The sequence below is a fragment of the Corythoichthys intestinalis genome, chromosome 5 (assembly GCF_030265065.1).
Source record: "Corythoichthys intestinalis isolate RoL2023-P3 chromosome 5, ASM3026506v1, whole genome shotgun sequence".
In the NCBI taxonomy this organism is placed as follows: Eukaryota; Metazoa; Chordata; class Actinopteri; order Syngnathiformes; family Syngnathidae; genus Corythoichthys; species Corythoichthys intestinalis.
In genome coordinates, this window is record NC_080399.1 from 5,464,979 (window position 1) to 5,490,644 (window position 25,666).

At 41.7% G+C, this 25,666-nt stretch overlaps 1 protein-coding gene across 1 annotated transcript in view; it reads right to left on the reverse strand.

The window, feature by feature from the left end:
• The window catches only part of hgfb (hepatocyte growth factor b), a 143,783-nt gene that overhangs the window by 6,163 nt on the left and 111,954 nt on the right, over nucleotides 1-25,666 (reverse strand). Inside the window, exons 11-13 of the mRNA XM_057836163.1 lie at nucleotides 8,016-8,146; nucleotides 6,149-6,178; nucleotides 1,988-2,093 (exon numbers count right to left, since the gene is read on the reverse strand). Of these exons, the coding sequence (XP_057692146.1) occupies nucleotides 1,988-2,093; nucleotides 6,149-6,178; nucleotides 8,016-8,146 (267 nt within the window). The remainder of the gene's footprint in view (nucleotides 1-1,987; nucleotides 2,094-6,148; nucleotides 6,179-8,015; nucleotides 8,147-25,666) is intronic.

Genomic DNA, 25,666 nt, shown 5'->3' on the forward strand with positions numbered 1-25,666 from the left:
GGCCGGGGTCAGTTTGTAACAGAAAAAGTGTGACGATTGCAGAAGTGCATAAATGTAAAAAATTATTGTTTTTCAGAAAGGCACAATCAAATAACCCTTTCTGGATTCTTCACAGAATGAAAGTCAATAAAATAAAAATAATAATATAATAATAATAATTAATAATAAAAACACTATTAATTAAATAGATAATAACCAAAAAACCCTCTCCGAATTCTTCAAGGAAAAAGGCCAGGAAATAAATAACACGACTGAGAAAAAAAAAAATTCAAAATGGCCGAACCAAATGTGGAGGCGGGCCGTATTTGGGCCGCGGGCCGCAGTTTGGGCACCCGGAGAAATGCCGCATCCAAGCGAGTGAGCGAGCGAAGTGAGAGAGGGAAACACTTCTACGAGCCTACGTTCTTTGTTAATGTTCATATCTACAGAGGCAACGCCTGTATGTATCATCTTTTGTGTTGTTGTTGTTGTGTTTCCACTCGCGATCGGACACTTAAATCCAGTTGTGTAGTGGTTTGAACGATGTGCTAATGCTAGCGAACGAATGCTAACCATACTGTTATTAGCAGCTAATCATCGCTGATTTACGTTGATGCAAACCTGTTTGTTATTGGGGACGAAATTGATTTGTTTCATTTCTATTCTTAGTTTCACTCTTCAAGTGATGGTTGAATAAAGTCAGCAAATTATACCAACGTCTTCTACATCGTCATTTGGGAGTTTAGCTAGCTGTATAGCCAGAACTGAGCCTTAGCCTCTCTGTGAGGACAGCGCTGTCGTATTCCCTCCCGATGCAGTTATCTCCACCTTGCAATGACTGCAAGTCGCTTTGTTGTAATTTTTCCTCGTGAAGTGAAGACACACTTTCGAGCGTTTGAACCTACGTGCTGTCATTGTTATGTTTATGGCTGCAATGCTCGTGCTTACCCGTCGTAACCTTTCATTTTCACACTCTTTCCTGGTGAAGTGTAGTCAAACTTTGGAGCGAATGGTTCTTGGCGCCATGCTAGTTTGATGCGTCTGGACAACAAGACACGTCACGACGCAATACGCGTCTTTAGGAATCGTAAAGGGATCGTTAAGGCTTTTTCATTGTGATGTCGAGGCCTCGAAACACTCGGAACCGGTTCCGAATTGGAATCGGATTTCGATTCCCATCCCTAGTCATGTGGCATATTATGTCACTAAATCCATTTATATCCAGCTCAGATCTTTAACGTCCATTCAAAAGTGGGATAATTTGCTGGATGACACTAACCGACATCTATTATAAGCATTCATTAATGCTTATGACAGTGTCATGTAATAATTATGACAGTATTAGGGCACCACTATCCAAGAAAATGTTACCAAATACCATAACTAGCAATTAATGAAACAACTGGAACAGTAACTGAAGAAATAATTAGCAGAGAACATGACTGTTATTTACATCTGTAGCGCCGCCATGCATGCTAGGAGGAATGTTGGATGACAACAGCGTTGAGAGCAGGTGGCAGCAGAAGTTGACTGTCTACCCCAAGGAAGCAGTGATGGCCAAATGAAGCTTTTAGTGACAACAAGGCTTTGCAGCCAATTGGTTCAAAGCTTAATGGTGGTCCATTTGGTCTCATGACAGTCTTATGGTGCCATTGTCAAATGAAGTGTTACCAGTTAATATCTTTTGGTGTAAATATCCCATAATACAATGAGGACAACTGCGGCTTATAGTCCAGTGTGGCTTATCTATGAACAAATGCTGTTTTCATGTCAATTTTGGTGGCTGGCGGCTTATAGTCAGGTGCGCCTTATAGTCCAGAAATTACGGTAATCATTCGCGCAATTAAATTAAAAACGGATAACCATCAAATTCCCATTTTCGCTATTTACAGCACCATCAAATCATCTTTCCCGAGGAATATTACTGATCGTGTTTAATAACCTGCCGGAAGGCTGCGAGCCCTTCAAGAGTGGAAAAATGCGAGGAATATTAAATACTCCGCCTTACCCTTTTTGTATGCTGACCATCCAGCTGCCGGCCGACACGCTCAGCGGACTTCCCCCGACGATTCGGGTCCTTTTATGGACGAAACAGCCCACCGAGGAAAGCTCACCTGCAATAAAGTACAGACGGGCCAAGTGGTGCGGTTGTTTGAAATACTAATAATGTTGGAATTCGGTTTTTTTTTCATGTTAGACTTAAAGGGAAACATCAGAGTGTGGCAAGACCTTGAAGCCTGTTTGAAAATTGATTCACCATGTCAGCGCTCGTATCTAAAATGTTTAAAAGTCAAACAAAAATTATCTAGCACCAGGGGCGTTACCAGGGGGGGACAGTGCCCACCCACGGACACGCTCTGCCCACCCAAAGAAAACTGGATGAAGTAGTAAAGGCAGTCTGGGCACCGCGTATGGTATCCGGTTCATATTGTACTGATGTGTTCTAAATTTTAACCTTTGCATTGTAAGTAGGGTTGTTCCGATCATGTTTTTTGCTCCCGATCCGATCCCGATCGTTTTAGTTTGAGTATCTGCCGATCCCGATATTTTCCGATCCGATTGCTTTTTTTTTGCTCCCGATTCAATTCCAATCATTCCTGATCATTTTTCCCGATCATATACATTTTGGCAATGCATTAAGATAAAAATGAATAAAACTCGGACGAATATATACATTCAACATACAGTACATAAGTACTGTATTTGTTTATTATGACAAAAAATCCTCAAGATGGCATTTACATTATTAACATTCTTTCTGTGAGAGGGATCCACGTATAGAAAGAATTGTGACTTTGTATATTGTGACTAAATATTGCCATCTAGTGTATTTGTTGAGCTTTCAGTAAATGATACTGAAGCCATGCCCAATGCATGATGGGAAGTGGAACCATGACTGTGCGTAGTGCTATCAATTGATATATCTTCTCTGCGTTGGGAAATAATATAAGGTGTTAAGAAAAAGATCATTTGTAACCTTTGCTTCCCCACATTGCTTCCCATGATATTTTATAATCGTAGGGAGACGGATTGTAAGGCTTTAGCCAATTAAAAAAAGGCTCCAAAGGCTGCCAAAATTCGCTCTACTCATTTTACACTGCTTTTTATCTGTCTATATAGGTAAAACGGCGTCATTACAGATTGAGCGCGACAATGCGTGGGCGGGTCGTGCATTGCATGCATTAATTGCATTAAATATTTTAACGTGATACATTTTTTTTTAAATTAATCACCGCCGTTATCGGGATAAATTTGATAACCCTACCTTTAGCCTAAACTAAAGACTCTGGATGAGTGTAACATATTATGTTTGTAATGTTAAATACAATTAGAAAACGATTTAATTAAAATTTATATATATATTAAAAAAAGGCATGGCCGATATTTTTTTGCCGATTCCGATACTTTGATAATGACGTGATCAGACCCGATCGATCGGGACATCTCTAGTTGTAACCTCCTCTTTCTCCTTAAAAAAAAAAAAAAAAAAGAAAAGGAAATTTTGGTTTTGTTCCTAGGGGGTGCTACACACATTTACAGTGGGGCAAATAAGTATTTAGTTAACCACCAATTGTGCAAGTTCTCCTACTTGAAAAGATTAGAGAGGCCTGTAATTGTCAACATGGGTAAACCTCAACCATGAGAGACAGAATGTGGAGAAAAAAAAGCAGAAAATCACATTGTTTGATTTTTAAAGAATTTATTTGCAAATTAGAGTGGAAAATATGTATTTGGTCAATACCAAAAGTTCATCTCAATACTTTGTTATGTACCCTTTGTTGGCAATAACGGAGGCCAAACGTTTTCTGTAACTCTTTACTCTTCGCTTGGTGTAAAGAAATCAACTGTGGGCGCAATTATTAGAAAATGGAAGACATACAAGACCACTGATAATTTCCCTCGATCAGGGGCTCCATGCAAGAGCTCACCCCGTGGCGTCAAAATGATAATAAGAACGTTGAGCAAAAATCCCAGGACCACACGGGGATACCTAGTGAATGACCTACAGACAGCTGGGACCACAGTAACAAAGGCTACTTACTATCAGTAACACAAAGCACCGCCAGGGGACTCAAATCCTGCACGGCCAGATGTGTCCCCCTGCTGAAGCCAGTACACGTCCAGGCCCGTCGGCTGTTCGCTAAAGAGCATTTCGATGATCCAGAAGACGACTGGGAGAATGTGTTATGGTCAGATGAAACCAAAATAGAACTTTTTGGTAGAAACACAGGTTTTCGTGTTTGGAGGAGAAAGAATACTCAATTGCACCATACCCACTGTGAAGCATGGGGGTAGAAACATCATGCTTTGGGGCTGTTTTTCTACAAAGGGACCAGGATGACTGATCTGTGTAAAGGAAAGAATGAATTGGGCCAAGTCGAGAGATTTTGAGTGAAAATCTCCTTCTATCATCATTGGCATTGAAGATGAGACGTGGCTGGGTCTTTCAGCATGACAATGATCCCAAACACACAGCCAGGGCAACAAAGGATGGCTTCGTAAGAAGCATTTCAAGGTCCTGGAGTGGCCTAGCCAGTCTCCAGATCTCAACCCCATAGAAAATCTGTGGAGGGAGTTGAAAGTCAGTGTTGCCCAACGACAGCCCCAAAACATCACTGCTCTAGAGGAGATCTGCATGGAGGAATGGGCCAAAATACCAGCAACAGTGTGTGAAAAGCTTGTGAAGAGTTACAGAAAACGTTTGGCCTCCGTTATTGCCAACAAAGGGTACATAACAAAGTATTGAGATGAACTTTGGTATTGACCAAATACTTATATGATTTGCAAATAAATTCTTTAAAAATCAAACAATGTGATTTTCTTTTTTTTTCACATTCTGTCTGTCATGGTTGAGGTTTACCCACGTTGACAATTACAGGCCTCTTTAATATTTTCATGTGGGAGAATTGCACAATTAGTGGTTGACTAAATACTTATTTGCCCCACTGTACGTATATTTTGATTTATTTATTTATTTTTTGATTTATTTTATTTTATTTACATTTTATCAAGGTTTTCACCAGTGTTCACCTGGCACTTGAGTTTAGTGAGTTTTGAAGCATTCTGAGGAGGTCAAAGTTGGGCTCAAAGTGTCGGCGGGACAAAAAATGACTGCTAGAGGGCGCTACATAGTCTATTTGGAATTTGTCTTTACAAGGTATCAAAGATTGCACCTGACTTGACCTGCCGATTTTGGTGCATTTTGAAGCAAAAGGGGCTGCAGAACAAAGTGATCCCAAAGTGATGTTTTGTGACGGCCGCCACGTTGGATTAGAAAATAGTGTCACTTTAGCTTGAAATATTGATGTAAAATGAACAATAACTGCTTTTTTGTTGTTGTTGTTGCTTTTAACCAAGAATCTAGACTGTTTTACGTTCATATCTATAGAAATTACGGGATTTACGCATATATTTACAAGAATTTTCAACTTAAAAAGCTTTGTTTTGTGACGGCCTCCACGTTGTATTACACAATAGCGTAACTTGAAATAGTTACGTAAAATGAATGGTAACTGCTCGTTTTTTGCTTTTAACCAAGAATATAGACTGTTTTACCTTTATATCTACAGAAATTCCAGGATTTACGCATCTATTTACAAGAAATTTCAACATAAAAAGATCTTTGTTTTGTGACGGCCGCCATGTTGGATTTTGTATCGCCATACAGTAGTGTACCTAGCGGGCCAACTGCCCGTTTTTGGGCAAAATAATGTATTTTTGAAACTTCTGTGTCCATATTTTTAAAAATCAAGCTTTTACGTGTTTTATTTTATGTAACATTTCAATCTAAAAATGACAAGGGCCATAGCCAACAAGATGTGCTGAGGGAATAGTGACATCGGGATTCAACCTTAAATAAATTGTGATTGTATATAGAAAAATGCAAATTTTGCTTTTATTAAGTAAACTTAAGATGATTAAGATGACAAGTATTAAGTTTCTGATGTGAAAATTGATTGATTTATTAGCTGCTGAAAACTTGTTTAAGACACATGATCCGAGTATTTTTTTTGTAGTATCGACATCGAGTTGAAAATTTTACTATTCATAAATAAACAGTCATGCTGCACACTGCGGCAAGTGGAAATAAAAATGATGACAGCACGACGGGATGCCGTTTAATTCAAATCAGGCATAGGCAGACTGATGAGCTGCCTGAGACACTCACCGACTGCAACTGTGCTCTGGGTAGCGTCACCTGCACACAATAAAAGAGACAAACAAGGTGATCAGCCGGGATTAACGGTTACAAATAACAGTGAAAATACTCACACAAGACAAGACTCATTTTACCGCGGGTCAAATGCCGCGGCCGACGGTGGCCCTCAATTTGTCATGTTCTATTAGTCTGAAGTGGGGTGTATAAGTACCTGCCTATGTGGATTTTCTAAATTTACATTTCATTAAACCAATGGAAAACCAATTTATTAAGGTAGAAAATGTGCATACGTATCACTCAGACCATGTTCACGTACTTGTAGTGCAAGTATACGCAGGTACACGTACTTGTCGAGCAAGTACACGCACTTGTCGTGCAAGTACACACACTCAAAGTGCAAGTACACGCACTCGCAGTGTAAGTACACGCAAGTAAACGCACTCGCAGTACAAGTACACACACTCGCAGTGCAAGTACACGTACACGCATTGTAAGTACACGCAAGTACACATACAATCAGCGCAAGTACACGTACTTGCAGCACTGCAAGTACACGTACGGGCACGTACTCACAGTATTACCAGTGCACGTACTCGCAATACCTCAAGTACACACACGGGCACATACTTGTAGTATATGTATATGCATGTACACGTACTTGTCGTGCAAGTACATGCACTTGTCTAGCAAGTACACGCACTCGCAGAGCAAGTACACTCACTCGCAGAGCAAGTACACGCACTCGCAGTGCAAGTACACGCACTCGCAGTGCATGTACACGCACTCGCAGTGCAAGTACACGCACTGACAGTGCAAGTACACGCATTCGCAGTGCAAGTACACGCATTCGCAGTGCAAGTACACGCAAGTACATGCATTCGCAGTGAAAGTACACGCATTCGCAGTGCAAGTACACGCGAGTACACGCATTCGCAGTGCAAGTACACGCAGGTACACGCACTCGCAGTGCAAGTACACGCAGGTACACGCACTCGCAGTGCAAGTACACACAAGTACACGTACTCGCAGCACTATAAGTACACGCATGGACACATACTCATAATACTACAAACACACATACTTAATTGTAGTATAAGTAACCATAATTGAGTGCAAGTAGTTGGAGTACAAGGCAAGTGCAGGTACGGACACGTACTCGCAGTACCGCAAGTACACGTACGGACACGTACTCGCAGGACCGTAAGTACATGTACCGGCACGTACCCGCAGTACTGCAAGTACACGTACGGGCACGTAGTCGCAGCACTACAAGTACAAATGGACACGTACTCGCAGTGCAAGTAAACGTACGGACACATACTCGCAGGACCGCAAGTACAGTACACGTACAGGGACGTACTATCGTACTATCAGTGCACATACTCGCAGTACCTCAAGTACACACAAGGGCACGTACTCGCAGCACTATAAGTACACACATGGACACATACTCACAGTACTACAAACACACATACTTAATTGTAGTATAAGTAACCATAATTGAGTGCAAGTAGTTGGAGTACAAGTCAAGGTATTTGTAGTACAAGTGCACGACTTATATGCATGTCCTTGTCTTATTTCTGCAACCTTAGTTTACGGAGGCTACAGAGCTCTAGCAACCTGGATGAAGACAAAGAACTTATCTCTGAATTGGATGATTGGTGGAGGGCGGGACATGCGTTGTAAACACAGAATCGAAGCAGTCACGACTAAAGTGGGCTGTGTATCGACTTTTAAATAGGCAAATCTCAGTTTGATCATTGTGAATCCGTGTTAGAACATGATTCTTCAATGCCAATTAAATGAATAATTGAGGTCCAAATCCTAAATATTGCTCATGTAATTGTTGGGTTTATGTTTCCAGCTCTGGACTTACATGGTTTCACATTGCAGTAGTCCCAACGTATGGCAGAATTATTGGTGTAACACCATGGTCCATGCTTGTCCTTGTCAGGGTTTCTGCAGTAGTTCCTCTCCAGGCCTTCAACCGTCACGCCCCTCTCGCCGCTGTGAAACACGAAGTTGCAATAAAATAAAATGAGCAGTGGACTCTAAAACTAATCCAGTTAAACTATTTAATTACATTTGAGAGCAATCAGATGAAATCTCAAAGATAAGTATTTGCTTATCTGGAGATTGACAAAAATGACTAAAAAATAGCTTCAACCTTTGCATTTTGGGAGACATGGGTTCTAGAGGTTTGATTTTTTGTTTTTATGGGTATAATCTGGATTAACTTTTCGATGTTATCAGTCACTAGGAGTACGTTCTTCGGTTTATTTGTAGGTCTACATTTAATAGACGTACCTACCAAATTTCATGTTGCTAAGAGAAACATTTAGTTTGGCTTTGACCTTGTAGTTACTAAGAAGTGCGCTTTTTATGATGAGCCATCAAACTTTGCCGACGTGCTCCACCCACGGGCAATCACAAAAACTTTGAGCATAATTCATCTATTGAGTACGCAGTGTGTATTAAAAATTGATAAAAGTCAGACAATCTCAAGGACGGATTTTTAAATGGCTCTTACAAACCAAAATGCCAGCGTTTCCTTTGTTATTTCAGGCATGAGTTACTTTTTTTATGAGTCTCTTCATGCTAGATAGAATGTTGCTAAGGGAAACTGTGATTGGGAACTGGGATAAACATTTTCAGCTACGCCTGTAAAATTTTATTTTTCAAGTATAGAAAAAGACGGAGCCCCTAAAGCAGGGGTCCACAAACCTTTTCCTGTGAGGGCCACATAACTTTTCCCTTCTCTGACGAGGGGCCGGGGTCAGTTTGTAACAGAAAAAGTGTGACGATTGCAGGCGTGCCTAAATGTAAAAATGTATTGTTTTTCAGAAAGCCACAATCAAATAACCCTTTCTGGATTCTTCACGGAACAAAGGTAAATAAAATAAAAAAAATAATATAATACAATATAAATATATATGGCGGAAAACACTCAGGTGACTTGAAGTTCCACTCTGAGACCCTCAATTTAGCAAACTTTCAAAATTGTCCGATATGCATGTGTGATACATCATTGGAAAGCTTAAAATCTCAATTTTCTGGAGGAAGAAAAATTATGAGCAGGAGGATATTTTTTAAAAAAGAATATTTTTTAAACAGCAAAACCCTATCTGGTGGTGAGAGCACGCGGGAACAGAATTAAAGACGCCATGACTTTAACAAGATATTATCGCGTACTTACTTTGTTTCGATCCAAAAACTCCATGTAGCATGTATCACTGAGTGTCAAGACACAGCTGTGAATGGCCACAGCTGGATTTTTGGGGGATTTTATGGGTGAAACATGGTAACTATAACAAGGGTCGCGATGCAGAAATTGCAGACATCAAGGAGTGGTCGAGATTTTCTTTTTCATATGTTTACGCTTTTCAACTTTTTTTTTCAACTTTTTTTGTTTGGATCAATTATTTATCATCTAACATATCAGAGAAAATGCCACAGTAACAAAAAAAAAATACAATTAAGCGATAGATATGAGGTAGATATCCGTGACCTTTTTACAGACGCCATTTTTTTCATTGTGACATAATTTGTTTAAAAGTTTAAAATATGGGAGTGAATAATTTTTTTAAGTTTTTTTTTTTTTTTTTTTTTTAAACAAAATATGAGACATCAATAAATGATTCTAAGCTAAAAACGACAGACATTTTGAATAATGGTAAATGTAATTAATTACCTTCGTTTTATGGCTGGGTTGAAACAAAAGCGGTTGTGCGACGTCTGTAAACGGGGGTTTTCAGGGTAAAACGGACAAATTAAAAATAGTTCGGGGGCTTCACGCGCCATGAATCTGCTATGGCAGCATATAGACATATTGTTCTATCAAACACAAAACTTGTTTTGGCTTAAAATACAGCAGTTTCTTTTAAAGAGGAGTGCAAGAGCAAAAACTGCTTTTTCAGTCTTGTCTGTGTTTTCCGCCATATATAATATAATATAATATAATATAATATAATATAATATAATATAATATAATATAATATAATATAATATAATATAATATAATATAATAACACTATTAATTAAATAGATAATAACTAGAGGTGGGAATCTTTGGGCACCTAACTATTCGATTACGATTATGATTCAGAGACTCCGATTCGATTATAAATCGATTACTGATGCCCCCCTACCCCCATTTTTTTTTTTTTTTTTATGTTTCGTATATTTGTTCCAAAATTGTTCAAAAATCCTCTCAGGCTAAATGAACCAAACTACTATTTTAGTATCAAGTTACCGGTTAAAAACAGTAAATAAAATACTCAAGTCCCCATTCTGTATCAGCAGCTTTAAACTACATTCAATTAATTCAATGCTGTGAATCAACCGTTAAAGTTGTTGAAATTGCGCCCGTTATTCCATAATTTCCCTCATGTCTACTTTAGACATGTGAAAGTTTTAAAACTGTTTCATCATTTAAAGATAGATTCAAGTCAAGATTTTGCCGATTTAGGGGTATTGTAGATAAAAAGTAATTAGGTTCTCTACAACAGCCTTCTAGAGAAGTCTACTCCTTTAAGATGGCGCCTGTTTACTAGTGCGGGAAAGTCTGTCATTTCACATCTAGTTTAGATATACATGATATCTACCATAGCCGTATGTTGCCGTATGTTTGTAGCAACTAGCAACTGGGCGCTGTTTGTAGCGGCTGACGGCCGCAGTCAGGTATTATTGTTTTTTTTTACCAAGCGGCATTAACTGCACATGATATTTACTCTCGATCCATTCCTCATTGCGTCCCGAAGACCGCGCTGACTGCGTTTCATTTACGCTTTACCTGGTATAATTCAATAATCGGAATTTGGATGTTTGGGAATCGTTCTCGAATCTGCCTTGGCCAAATCGCGAATAATCTAAGAATCGGAAATTTTGCACGCCTCTAATAATAACCAAATAACCCTCTCTGGTTTCTTCACAGAAAAAAGCCAGGAAATAGATAACACTATTGAAAAAAAAAATAAAAAAATAAAAAATCAAATGCTCTCTGATATTGTTTAGGGGGCCGGACCAAATGTGGAGGCGGGCCATATCCGGCCCGCGGGCTGTAGTTTGGTGACCCCTGCCCTCAAGGGACATTTACTGAAATTTAAGAACATGATTGAAGCAATCTGGTGCGCACCAGATACAATCTGGTAAACATGAGCATAATATAGCATTTAAGCTAGTGGACTTTAGCTATGCAAGTTAGCCAATTGTTGATAACATTGGCATTATATAGCACTTAAAGTGCATACGACAGGATAAAAAAAAAATCATATTTTGAGACGATTCGACTATATACAACAATTTGGCAAAGCGCAGATGATGACGAATTAGTCTTTTAATCTGCCGTTTAGCCACGCCTACCATTATAGGGCTCTAGCGTCCCCAACAGCAGAATGACGTCGGCAGGGTCATGGTTTCATCTGATTTACAATTCCACGCATTGAGAGGGAATTATTCAGAATGAGGAAAATGCGACAAAGAGAGCTGCAAAATGTCATTGTTTCTGTCTCTCTATGCCAATATTTTCACTGGATATTCTTTTTAATCCAAGTATTTTTCCCAATTTGATAAATAAACGGTATGGTCACGACAATTAACAGCAAAATGGAATATAAAATAATAAAAATGCATTTATTCAGTACGACATGGCAAAATTACTCCATAATGGTCAAAACTGTCAACTTCACCTTTACTGTCGCACGTCCCGAACGATATTTTATGCCACTGTAATTAGTCAGGCTTTTGTCATTTCCCTTACCCGGCTTCAGATAATGTAAACAAACCAAGAGGTGTGACAGCTAGCTGGCATGCTAACCCGAACCGAGTGACGTCTCAAAGTGTTATTTTCGCTTTTCGAAGCGAAAAATCACACAAAACTAGCCCAGGTTCATGTCACACGGCGGCGGTGTTGTCGATTGTCTTTGCCGATCGGCAGCCCGCCCGGTGGCGAGCAAGTCACAGCTCGTTCCCCTGCTACGGTTAGGAGAGCTCTCCGGGGAAGCAGCTGGAGAGTACCGCCGGACAAACCAGCCGACGTCGGAGGAGCGCGTAGCTGCCACATGGTCAACACGAATATGGCGTAAAATAATGCTTTACTACACGGCGAAAACAGAGAGCGGCGTGCAGTTATTGTGCAGCAAACATGGCAGGATGTGTCTGAGGAGAACTTTTCTCTACATGTCTATCCATTATCAAACGTAAGTAAATAGTCCTTTATTTCAAGCAAGTTTGTAGTGTTTACTCTGTACTCGCTGTATTCACAGCCATTTTTAACACAAAGTTGCAATTTCTGCTAGGGTTGAAAATTTGACAGAATACCGGGCACACAAATAGGGCAATAAGCCGAGTGTAGCGCTCTCCCGGCGGGGGTGTGAGCAACAAGCCGTCGGTCGTCTGCCGAGTGGCATTTTTGGTGGACAATCAGCCACAAAATGCAAGCCACCTCCGTATTAAAACGGGTGCCGTGATCCTAGTGTTTGACATCATACAAAATACGATATGTACTCACTTCCCCGTAAGTCCAATGGTCCCACAGTAGTAGGGCTTGGTGAACGGGAACCTTTTCAAACCCAAAAAGGCTCACACGCCTCTCTCTGGTGCAGCGACAATTTACTGCAGCCGTTTGGCTGGCGTGATGCGAATAGTAAACGGATTAATCTGCAAAATCACCTGAATCCGCAGTCTATCTGCATGGTAAAAAGCAATGCTGTACTGTGAGATGCTTACCCGGCTGACGTCACATTCGCATTCGTCCTAAACCCGAGACTGAAGCCGGAAGTCGCTCATTTTCATGGCGCGGGATTCAAAAATTGAATATATAAAACGATTGCTTCCACACACATCCAAGCGGTCAATTTCATTCAGGAGCATAAAAAGGCGCGTACAATATGAAATAAACATGGTTTTTGGTGTCATACGCAATTTAAGCTAGCGGACTTTTTCAATGCAAGTTAGCCAATTGTTGTTAACATCAGCATTATATACGTAGCATTTAAGCTAGCGGGTGTTTGCTATGCAAGTTAGCCAATTGTTGCAAGCATTAGCATTATATAGCATTTAAGCTAACGAACGTGTGCTATGCAAGTTAGTCAATTGTTGCAAACTAGGGCTGTCAAACGATTAAAATTTTTAATCGAGTTAATCACAGCTTAAAAATTAATTAATCGTTGCTAATCACAATTCAAACCATCTCCAAAACATGCCACATTTTTCTGTAAATTATTGTTTGAATAAAAAAATAAGACACAAGATGGATATATACATTCAACACACTGTACATAAGTAGTGCATTTGTTTATTAAAACAATAAATCCACAAGATGGCATTAAAATTATTAACATTCTTTCTGTTAAAGGGATCCACGGAAAGAGAGATTTGTAGTTCTTAAAAGATAAATGTTAGTACAAGTTATACTAATTTTATTACGAAAACCCCTCTTAATGTTTTCGTTTTAATAAAATTTGTAAAATTTTCGAACGAAAAAAATAAACTACTAAACAGCTCATTGCCGTTCTTCCACAGTGTCTTTAACTACGTAAGCTAGGGATTGAAATACACCACAAGGTGTCAATGGCGAGTTTTAAATTAATTAGAGCGCTAGCCAACGAGTGCGTTTTGCCCCCCGACTGACGTCGTAGTTTCCGGGTTCATTGTACCTTACGTTCATTTGAGTGTTGGCTTCACAATGTACGAGACCTCTTATGGTTTGTATATTGTGACTTAATATTGCCATACAGTGTATTTGTTGAGCTAAACAAAATGTTTGAATAGAGTTTGACCAAAGTCTGAGTAAGTTTTATGTGTATTTTGCATAGCTATTTTGATTGGGAATGCCAGTTCTCTTTGCACTGTTGTTTAACTGTGTGAGAATAGGGCCTCATTAATACAGATTGAAGCGCTTTTCTTTTTGTGAACATTATTTTTTTTGAGAGATATTTTTGTTTCTTTCTCTAAATGATACTTATGTTTGTTGTGAAGGAGTTGCCGAAGCTTATGCCAATAAACGGTGCAATCCAATGAACGCCTGTGTCCACTCGCCTTTTGTAATATTCTGATATAAAATTATCCGAGACACCCTGAAGTATGCGGCGCCAATGTTTACTCACAGGATTCTGGAGTGAGTTAGAGTTACGGCCTGCCGAGAGCTGTAAGCTGTGTTAATATTGAAGTTGAATATGCTAATAAAGAAACAAAGTGCCAGCATGTCGCGTGTGGTATACCTTTGTTACGAAAAAGCAGAAAACAAGACACCTTTCTCTGCCTTTTAGCTCTCAATGAGCAAAAAATGGCGTCATTGTAATCTGTTTGAGGCAATGCATGAGCGGGTCATTCCGCGCATGTGTTAAATGCATAAAATATTTTAACGTGATTAAATAAATAAAAAAATTACCGCCCGTTAACGCAATAAATTTGACAGCACTATTGCAAACATCAGCATTATTTAGCATTTAAGCTAGTGGTTTTTTGCAATGCAAGTTAGCCAATTGTTATACACATTAGCATTTTATAGCAGTTAAGCTTGTGGACTTTTGCTGTGCAAGTTAGCCAATTGCAACAATGCAATAAGTGGGTAACTCTCATCGCAAAAGTCTGCTAGCTTAACTGCTATATAATGTTAATGTTTATCAGTTTCTGGTTATTAGACTGGAAAATATTCTAGAGGTTAAAACAACCAAAATTTAAAGACAATTAATTAAGTTTCACAAGGAAACTGGGCTAATAAAAAGGATATAGAGTGTTCATACATATATATTTATAAAAGGGCTGTGAAACGATTAAAATTTTTAATCGAGTAAATTACAGCTTAAAAATTAATTAATCGTAATTACCCGCAATTCAAACCATCTATAAAATATGCCATATTTTTCTGTAAATTATTGTTGGAATGGAAAGATAAGACAACGGACAGATACATACATTCAACATACGGTACATAAGCACTGTATTTGTTTATTATAACAATAAATCAACAAGATGGCATTAACATTATTAACATTCTCTTAAAGCGATCCATGGATAGAAAGAGTTGTAGTTCTTAAAAGATAAATGTTAGTACAAGTTATAGAAATTCTATATTAAAACCCCTCTTAATGTTTTTGTTTTATTCAAATTTGTAAAATTTTCAATCAAAAAAATAAACTAGTAGCTCGCCATTGTTGATGTCAATTATTACACCATGCTCACTCCCCAAACCCATGAAGCGCCAGCAGAGGGCGCCAAAAAACAAGTAACAAGCGGACATTACACTGCTGTCATTTTAATCTGTTTGAGCAGGGCATGTGCATTAATTGCGTCAAATATTTTAAGATGATTAATTTAAAAAATTAATGACTGCCCGCTAACGCCATAATTTTGACAGCCCTAATTTATAATAAAATTATTTTTGAATTCCCTCTGGGTGTGTGCGATTATTTGTCAGAATAGCAGAAATGTAGTCCGTAACTGCCGGGTCTCTCGTCAAACCGTCAACCCAGTAGATGGCGGTAATACCCCAAGATCCAAGGGGTAAACTGCCATAAAAAAACAAAATGAAGAACAAAATAGTTTCTGGAGTGCACTAGAAACAATCTGATGCGCACCAGATTGCTTAAATTCATTTTATTTCTGTCGATGTCCACTTAGCCTCAAAAGGTGATTTATTTGGCCCTGGAAAAATAATGCAAAGCCACTTCATCGGGACTTTTTGCACCTCTATAAAGGGAATAGACTTCCTGGCGATTGAGTTTCTTGTAAAAGCTGAACAAATGCATGCAGATAGGATCTGGCTGGTGGAAGTACACAGCTGTGTAGGCTCTCTGTCCTGCAGGACAAGATAAGGAGGTGATGCGCAGAGAAATTACTCACATAAACAGCCACCTACACTCAATAACACATGATTCTGCCTCACGCTGAAATTCTTCGAAGCCTGTCAGTATAGGAATGCTAAAACGAGATTGGAAAAAAACGGTGTATCTGAAACGACGAGATTAAGAGTCAATTCTCTGGGTGACTCCCTAAACCTTGACCCCTGAGCCCCCTGGGTGGGAGCCAGGCGGTGCATCAGATTGCCTTTGAAGCGCTGCCGCAGAGGAGGGGCACGGGGTCAGAGGTGAAAATTGGGGTGGATTGCCTCCATTGGAAATCATTCTTGCTGACTTAGGTCATCGTGAGGGGAAGCGTTTTCGCGGGAGTCCTTAAGAATTCTCAAGAGGGTATCTTAGTACACTAGCATGAAAATGCAGTAAATCTAACACATGATGGATAAATGTGGACTGGAGTATCGGTACGGTTATAGGAGGTAATCTACTAACTGGGTGTGCCCAGAACAGTCTGAAAAACTGACGGAATTAAATAGAATTTTCTTTTTATGTTTTTGGGAGGAGCAGATGATATGGAAAATTGATTTGTTCTACTTGTGTAAACATTTTCAAGAAGCCAAAAGAAAAAATATATTTTCAGCAATAACAGTTTGGAGATGAATTAGCTACAGGCTAACCTGGAGTCAGTCTTAAGAAGGAGTCATGCCATAATCACCTGACTAAACTCCATCAACCGCATTTCCTTGCATTTGGGTCATATCGGTGCATCCTTGTTTTTGTATTAGTCCGTTTAAAATTGCCACTGTTCTGTCGAATTGCCCTACCCAACGAATTGTACCCTGAAGCTTTACTGTGTATGCACATGGCAACCACGCCCGTCAAGGGTTATCACAGGTCAAATGTACATCGATATGAACTACTATTTTCACTCCGACGTCACTGCTGTGAGAGAATTTTATTCATGCTTAAACCACATGCATTATACATCATATTTTGTATGCTTTTTGTTATGCTTGCATGAGAACATTGTAGCATTAATATGTTGAGTGTGCCTTCTCATGGCCTTGACTGTATCACCATATGCCCAAATATGGACTGTTATGTTCCGTTTTTTTTCAACATGCCCTGAATGAATACAAGGGAGGACTGGTTTCTTATCTTCGTTCTAGCCGGGACCGGTGCTCAAGGTCTCAGCTCAAAGATGTTTTTGTATGGAAAAATACCCTGGCTTGTGAGATGTTGAGTTTCGTTTCACGGTGGGCTTTGGCACCGCCCTTTTCGACAGTATAAATGTCTAGCCTCTATTGTACTGCTTTGTGCTTTCCGGGTGCATCATTTCCTAGGCCGCATCATTTTGTACCCAAGAGCTCTTGTTTATAAAGTTTTCGAAGAAAATCAATCCATGGCTGGGGTCGTATTTATTTCTCTAATCGAGCTATCGATGTAACACTTGTCTTGGAGTTCAGCGTTGAGCTTCCATGACAACTGCTGTTGTTGTTGTTGCAATTAATATTTTTAATTATATTTAAAGTGCCTATGACAGCAAAAAGCATGTTTATTTAATATTTTCTGCGGTATTTTATGCTCCTGAATGAAATGGACCACTTGGATGTATGTGGAAGCGATCGCTATATTTATTTCGTTTCTTGAATCCCGCGCCATGAAAATGAGTGACTTCCGGCTCCAGTCTCGAATTGAGAAAGAGGGCGCTGTGACGTGATCGGGAGAAGGAGTCCTCTTTACTATCCAGCCGTACTGTTGTATGAGAAGGACTAAGGATTCAGCTGATTTTGCGGATTATTTCGTTTATTTTTTGCATCACGCCACCCAAACGGCTGCAGAAAAATGTTGCTGCACCAAGGAGAGGCGTGTGAGAGCCTTTTTGGGGTTTCAAAAGGTTCCCATTCACCGGTGGATATTGGCCAAAACAACCCCTACTACTGTGGGACCATGGGACTTATAAGGAAGTGAGTAAACATCGTGTTTTGTATTATGTCATATACTGGGATCATTTTAATGCGTAGGTGGCTTGCATTTTGTGGCTGACGTGCTCTTTGTCCATTTGGCCGAGGACCGAGTTGCACATCCCCCCGCCTATATTCGGTTTATTGCCCTCTTCATGTGCCCTTTGTTCTGTCAAATTTTCAACCCCATCAAAAATTGCAACTTTGTGTTAAAAATGCCCGCGAATACAGCGATTACAAACTAAACACAACAAACCTTCTTTAAATAAAGGACTATTTAGTTACGTTTCATCATGGATGGGCATGTAGAAAAGATCTCCTAAAACAACATTCTGTCTGTCATGTTTGCTGCCAGGGGTCGTGTTAACCGAATATTTTCCGTCGATGACCGGTTTTTTACAACGGTGATGGAAAAAACTGAAGTCCATCTGTCATTTTGACAGGTTGCAATTCACACCCCAGACCACAGGGTGGCGAGTGAGTATATTAATTAGCTATTGTCTCTCTTGATGCATGACGGCCTTACTCGGAAAAATGTCAAGGCAACTGAGTGTCCGAAGTTTCTTCAAAAAGCCCCAAAACGACGATGGTGTTGATAAAAGAGGTGAAAAAAGAGGGACTGATGCAGTGAAGGATGACAACGAATCAAGTGAATCACCGGTTCACTCCTCACTGCGGCGAGCAGTTGAAAACACCGCCAATTACCAAGAAGGGCAGAACTGGTAACACGGTGAAAGCGGCATAAAGCCAAAAAAGCGGACCAGACTAGCCAGAGCCTGAAATTATTTCAAGGAAAATATGGAGGTTGCCACCACTGTGTGTACTCTTTTTGCTAAGCTAAGCTCGCATACCACGGTAGCACGTCGGCTATAAACGAACACTTGACGCGCCGTCACCCAGGTGTATTTCGGAAGACAACAGGAAACAACAAGCTAGCGGATTGTAAGTCCATACAACTTTCTAACGATTTTTTAACAAATTGGAAGTTGCCTTTATGTGCGTCGTATCAACGTGCATTTTTATTTAATAATGATAAATTTAAAATATATATATATATATATAAATATATATATAATGGAATTATATAATATTTTATTATTATTAAATGTATTAGGATCATGGAAGGTCCCATTTGGGGGGGGGGAATATATATATATATATCCTGTATATACATAATATAATAAAAATATATATGGAAACACAGTACTGGCCTGCTTAATGTAATCCATGACTGCACTAATGTTACTTACTTTATATTATAAAGTATTATTGTATTATTGTGTATATACATATAGTGACTGCATCAAGATATAGTCATTTTTAAATTTTAAGTGACGGGTAAAAATAGATTATGACGGGATTTTTATGACCCTGTCAGTCAAAACAACTATGCACATTCTTTACAACAACCATACTTACGGACAAAGAGTTCGCTGTTGGACAGCAAAAAAAGCCTTGCTGTAAAACTTACCAAAAGGCAGAATACTGTCTGAGCGGGACATGTGCGTTAATTGCGTAAAATATTTTAACGTGATTAATTAAAAAATTAATTACCGCGCATTAACGCGATAATTTTGACATCCCTAATAATTTGTGATTAAATTCTAATTCTAAGATGAATAAACATGGCATTTAAGTTGTATTATGGCAGTGTAAACTTTTTTTTGGGTCACCCTGTACACATCCAGGCCCATCTGCGGTTCGCTAGAGAGCATTTGGATGATCCAGAAGAGGACTGGGAGAATGTGTTATGGTCAGATGAAACCAAAATAGAACTTTTTGGTATAAACACAGGTTCTCGTGTTTGGAGGAGAAAGAATACTGAATTGCATCCGAAGAACACCATACCCACAGCGAAGCATGGGCGTGGAAACATCATGCTTTGGGGCTGTTTTTCTGCAAAGGGACCAGGACGACTGATCTGTGTAAAGGAAAGAATGAATGGGGCCATGTATGGAGGGATTTTGAGTGAAAAGAAGATGAAGATGAGACGTGGCTGGGTTTTTCAGCATGACAATGATCCCAAACACACAGCCAGGGCAACAAAAGAGTGGCTTCGCCGTGGGTGGTCTGGGGCGGAGATTGATCGGGGCCCTGACGCCTCTTCTGCCCTGCGGCCGGTGGTTCTGGTGGACGGGGCCACGCCCGCGGGAGCCTGCCTCTTAACTCACGCACTTCTCACTTCGGCACTGTAAATATTTTTCACCTTGGCACTTACATGCTCATACATTTCTCCGGGGAGAGTTGGGACGGGGCTTTACAGTCCCGGCCCGGCTCCCCCCTGTTTTTAATGCACCACACACCAAGGTTGTGGGATGGTTGGGACCTGTTGGGGGTGGGGGTACCTCACGGCTGCCTCCTCACCACAGGCCCCGCCATCTCTGCACCTTTTTTAAATGCACCACACACCATGCTCCACAGGAGAGCTCTGGCAAAGGGCGGTGGGACGGGCGGCTGGGCAGAAGCTCCATGCTGCGGTCCCACTGCCCCAAGCCAAGCTCTCCTATTTTAATGCATACATTGCACTACCCTCCCCTCACACCCCCATCACGGTGCTGGGTGATGGCTGCCAGTCGGGAACCTGGCAGCCACAGTAATAGGGTGGTAGGTGGGTCCCACACTTTTTTATATGGCGTGGCTCCTGGGGTGTGGCCTCCCCTCTGCCTCGGCTGCCGGCCGCGGGAGTAGGTTGGGGGGTCGGGTCTCCGATCTTGCATCGCCCCGTGGCAGTTCCTGGGCGTTCTCCTGCGTCCGCCTTCCCCTCTCTTCTCTGGCTGGGCATCCGCCCTGCGCTCCGTCGCGGGTCGCTGGCTGGGCGCCGGTGTATCAGCGGGGTGTCGCCTGCACCGGCGGGGGACCCTGCCTTGCCTGGGGCTTGGTGGGCCGCTGGGGGTCCCGTGGCGTGCCGTGCCGGTTGGGGGGCTGCGGCTGTGGCTCGTGGCCCGGGTGGGCGGGCGGGGGTGGGTGTAGGCGTGGGGTTGGTGATGCGTCCCCTCCTGCCATCCCTGAAGGCCGGTTGATGGGTGCGCGGGTGGCCCGGGGGACCACCCTGGGTCCCGGGGGGGGGGACGATGGCTCCTTTGCTGGGCTGCGGGAGGAGGGATGGGCTGTGCATGGCCCCCCGCCCTCCCTCCCCGGGCTGGCTGGGTGGGGGCCGTGGCCCTGGGTTGGCGCCCGCGCGGCTTCTCCGCCCGTCTGCGTGGCTGTCGCGCGCCCGGTGGGGCCTGCGTGCTGCTGGATGTGGTAGGGCATTCTCGGGTCGGGGGTCCCGGTGCCGGGATTGGCGATGCGGCGGCGTAGGGTTGGTCGCCAACGGGCTTACTCATAAGAGATTCACACGATTACTGGGTTCTAGATCACAGAACTGATTTGTGTACACTCTACCCCTTTCAATCACTTAGCTAATAGGCTTATAGACACCCCCACCCCCATTCTCCTCTTTCACTGGCCAATAGGCCCCCACATGGTGTAAACCGGAAATACATCGCGCTGACGATAGCACCAGCATATTAGTAACTAGTTTAGATGTTCAATGTATTTCTAGTTGTTGTTTGTGTATGTGTTTCTTTTCCTTCTTCTCTTGTATTTTTTTTCTTCTGTCCCCCCACAATCCCTTCCTGTTCGCTGCTTTGTCATAATAAAAAGGTATTTTGAATGATCACAATGGGAGTATGTCAGACTCTCAATGTGAAACATTAAAACTGTTCAGAATCTGGGCACTTAGACTTCCATTCTCTGTGTCAAACAGCTGAACAGGACAGGTTTAAAAAAAAAAAAAAAAAAAAAAAATGCACCACACATCATACTCCACAGGAGAGCTCTGGCAAAGGGCGGTGGGACGGGCGGCTGGGCAGAAGCTCCATGCTGCGGTCCCACTGCCCCAAGCCAAGCTCTCCTATTTTAATGCATACATTGCACTACCCTCCCCTCACACCCCCATCACGGTGCTGGGTGATGGCTGCCAGTCGGGAACCTGGCAGCCACAGTAATAGGGTGGTAGGTGGGTCCCACACTTTTTTATATGGCGTGGCTCCTGGGGTGTGGCCTCCCCTCTGCCTCGGCTGCCGGCCGCGGGAGTAGGTTGGGGGGTCGGGTCTCCGATCTTGCATCGCCCCGTGGCAGTTCCTGGGCGTTCTCCTGCCTCCGCCTTCCCCTCTCTTCTCTGGCTGGGCATCCGCCCTGCGCTCCGTCGCGGGTCGCTGACTGGGCGCCGGTGTATCAGCGGGGTGTCGCCTGCACCGGCGGGGGACCCTGCCTTGCCTGGGGCTTGGTGGGCCGCTGGGGGTCCCGTGGCGTGCCGTGCCGGTTGGGGGGCTGCGGCTGTGGCTCGTGGCCCGGGTGGGCGGCCGGGGGTGGGTTGTAGGCGTGGGGTTGGTGATGCGTCCCCTCCTGCCATCCCTGAAGGCCGGTTGATGGGTGCGCGGGTGGCCCGGGGGACCACCCTGGGTCCCGGGGGGGGGACAATGGCTCCTTTGCTGGGCTGCGGGAGGAGGGATGGGCTGCGCATGGCCCCCCGCCCCCGCGCCCGCCCTCCCTCCCCGGGCTGGCTGGGTGGGGGCCGTGGCCCTGGGTTGGTGCCCGTGCGGCTTCTCCGCCCGTCTGCGTGGCTGTCGCGCGCCCGGAGGGGCCTGCGTGCTGCTGGATGTGGTAGGGCATTCTCGGGTCGGGGGTCCCGGTGCCGGGATAGGCGATGCGGCGGCGTAGGGTTGGTCGCCAACGGGCTTACTCATAAGAGATTCACACGATTACTGGGTTCTAGATCACAGAACTGATTTGTGTACACTCTACCCCTTTCAATCACTTAGCTTATAGGCTTATAGACACCCCCACCCCCATTCTCCTCTTTCACTGGCCAATAGGCCCCCACATGGTGTAAACCGGAAATACATCTCGCTGACGATAGCACCAGCATATTAGTAACTAGTTTAGATGTTCAATGTATTTCTAGTTGTTGTTTGTGTATGTGTTTCTTTTCCTTCTTCTCTTGTATTTCTTTTCTTCTGTCCCCCCATAATCCCTTCCTGTTCGCTGCTTTGTCATAATAAAAAGGTATTTTGAATGATCACAATGGGAGTATGTCAGACTCTCAATGTGAAACATTAAAACTGTTGAACTTGCACAATTAGTGGTTGACTAAATACTTATTTGCCCCACTGTATCCCATAATATAGTGAGGACAGCTGCAGCTTGTAGTCCAGTGCGGCATATCTATGAAGAAATGTCGATTTTGTGTCCAATTTGGTGGGTGGCGGCTTATAGTCAGGTGCGCCTTATAGTCCGAAAATTACAGTACTTACTTGTAAGCCTACTTCGACTAGGACGTCAGGCAGCGAATGAACTTTAGCAGAAGAATTAAAAATTACACCATGACTGGACTCTCCCAGTTCAAATCAAAGGGACGTCCATTGCCGTCAATGGCAGCTAATGAGTGAAACGGAACTCTCTTTCACACTATAATACATTCTTTTTTAAATATACTACATCACATAAAGTATTCAACATTTTTACAGCGACTGCAGATTAATTAAAATACATCAAAATCCTTTCCAGCACCTTTCCAGGAAAATATTGCAGTGTTATTTATTGCATTTATGGCACTTTAAAGACCTTTGAAGAGTAGATTTAAGGTTGAAAGAGTGTCATTTTTCATGGTAATCAAGGCCTTCATTTTTAGGGAAAATCAAATGTAAGACTTGGTAAGCTTTTGCAGATACGCTGCCAAAGTGTGCAATTGTTCACTAGGAAGAAATAAGATGACGGGCCAACTCATTTAAGACAGTATGTTAAAGCCAGCATTCTTGTGCCTTTTTCCTATGAGTGGTTGCCCTTTTTTCATGATCAACTTTATCTTCTGTTGTCTTTCTGAAGAAAAGTAAGGTTGTCAGGATGTGAATAACTACGTTCAACCTAAAAAAGCAATGTATTTGTGGTTGTATTATAACAAGAAAACCAGTTGATTCTGTGGGTAAGGAGGTCAAATCATGGATGTCGTAAATAGCTTTATAGGGAAGCGATACCAACCACATCTCAAGGGACGGAGTGAGAACCGAGCCTCCATCGCTGGGTTTGTGTAAGAACTTTTCTCACAGATATGTAAAAAAAAAAAAAAAATGTTTAGTTTGGATGTCTTTGAGTGATTTAGCATTAATCATGGCTAGCCAGCTAGCCATGTTTACCGCCATAGCTCGCTATTCATTTTAGAATTAAAAGACAGTTCTTCAATGCTAATAAATGTTAGCCTTGTCCCGATCACGTTTTTGCACCTGATTTTGAGGAGCTGCCGATACCGATCCGATACCTCGGAGATTTATTCATTATTACTAAACATACATTTGTTTCTTTTGACAGTATACTTGTCCATCTTATTTTGTTGCTTTGTAGCCATTAAAAAATAAGTCTCAGAAACACAATGTTGTTCCACCTTATTGCGATCTAAAAATGTTGCATCGTACAAAACGCAGATTTTTTTCTTTGTTTCTTTTGACGATATCTTTGTTACGGAGTCCCTAAAGGGATATTGACAGAAATAAAATAAATTTAGGCAATCTTGTGCGCACGAGATTGTCTTTAGTGCGCATTAGTCAATTGTTGCATTGTTGCAATTGGCTAAATTGAATAGCAAAAGTCCTGTAGCTTAAAGGCTATATAATGCCAATGTTTACAATAATTGGCTAACTTGCATTGCAAAAGTCTGCTAGCTCAGGGTTTTTTTTTTTTTTTTTTTTTTTTTGCTATCAAGAAATACCAGAAAGGCACCAAATGACCCCTATACCAACCTGTCCAACAATAGACCACTAAAACAAGCAATCAAGCACCCTCGGTGTGAAGGGGGGGTTTCACTCTGGATAGCTGCGATTAGAATCTTGAATATTTGCAAATGCAGACTTGTTACCTCCCTGGTTTATCTAAAAATGATAAGTGAGACATGAGGCATGAAACTACGACTAGCATCCAGAACTGTAGAAAATGGAGTATTAGAACATCTGGGACAAACCCCATCAAGCACCTTTACTTTGTCTTAACAAGTCCAACATACAGTTGTCAAGGTTCACGGTTTATTATGTTGAAGCACACAATGACCAAAGAATTTTCCAAAGCAGCTCAAACAGCTAATTTGTCACACTATAATCAAGATTCAGTATACAGTACATGTAGGCAAACTGCAGCTTTTGGAATATGTAAAAAGGTTGTCCGCCCGACTGCCTGCCTGAGCGGTCCACTGTCCAACAAAGCCAAGGGAGCCCTGCCCTGTAGACACTCAAGATGCTAATTGGAGCAATCCAACTTTGTGGTTTTGCGAGTGTGAATGGGAATGACTAATGAGGACCAGAGTGCTCACAAAAGATATGCTGATTAAGGTCAAATGATCCTTCTCTGGTTACAAAAGTGATTTGTGTTCAATTCTATATAATGCTAATGTTTACAATAGGGCTCTCAAAATTATCGCGTCAACGGGCGGTAATCACGTTAAAAGTTTTGACGCAATTAACGCCCATGCCCGCTCAAACAGATTAAAATGTCTGCTTGTTACTTGTTTTTTGGTGTTTGGCGCCCTTTGCTGGCGCTTGGATCCAACTGATTTTATGGCTTTCACATGAGTGAGCATTGTGTAATTATTGACATCAGCAATAGCGAGCTATTAATTTATTTTTTGATTGAAAATTTTTACAAATTTTAATAAAACGAAAACATTAAGAGGGGTTTTAATATAACATTTCTATAATTTGTACTAACATTTATCTTTTAAGAACTACAAGTCTTTCTAT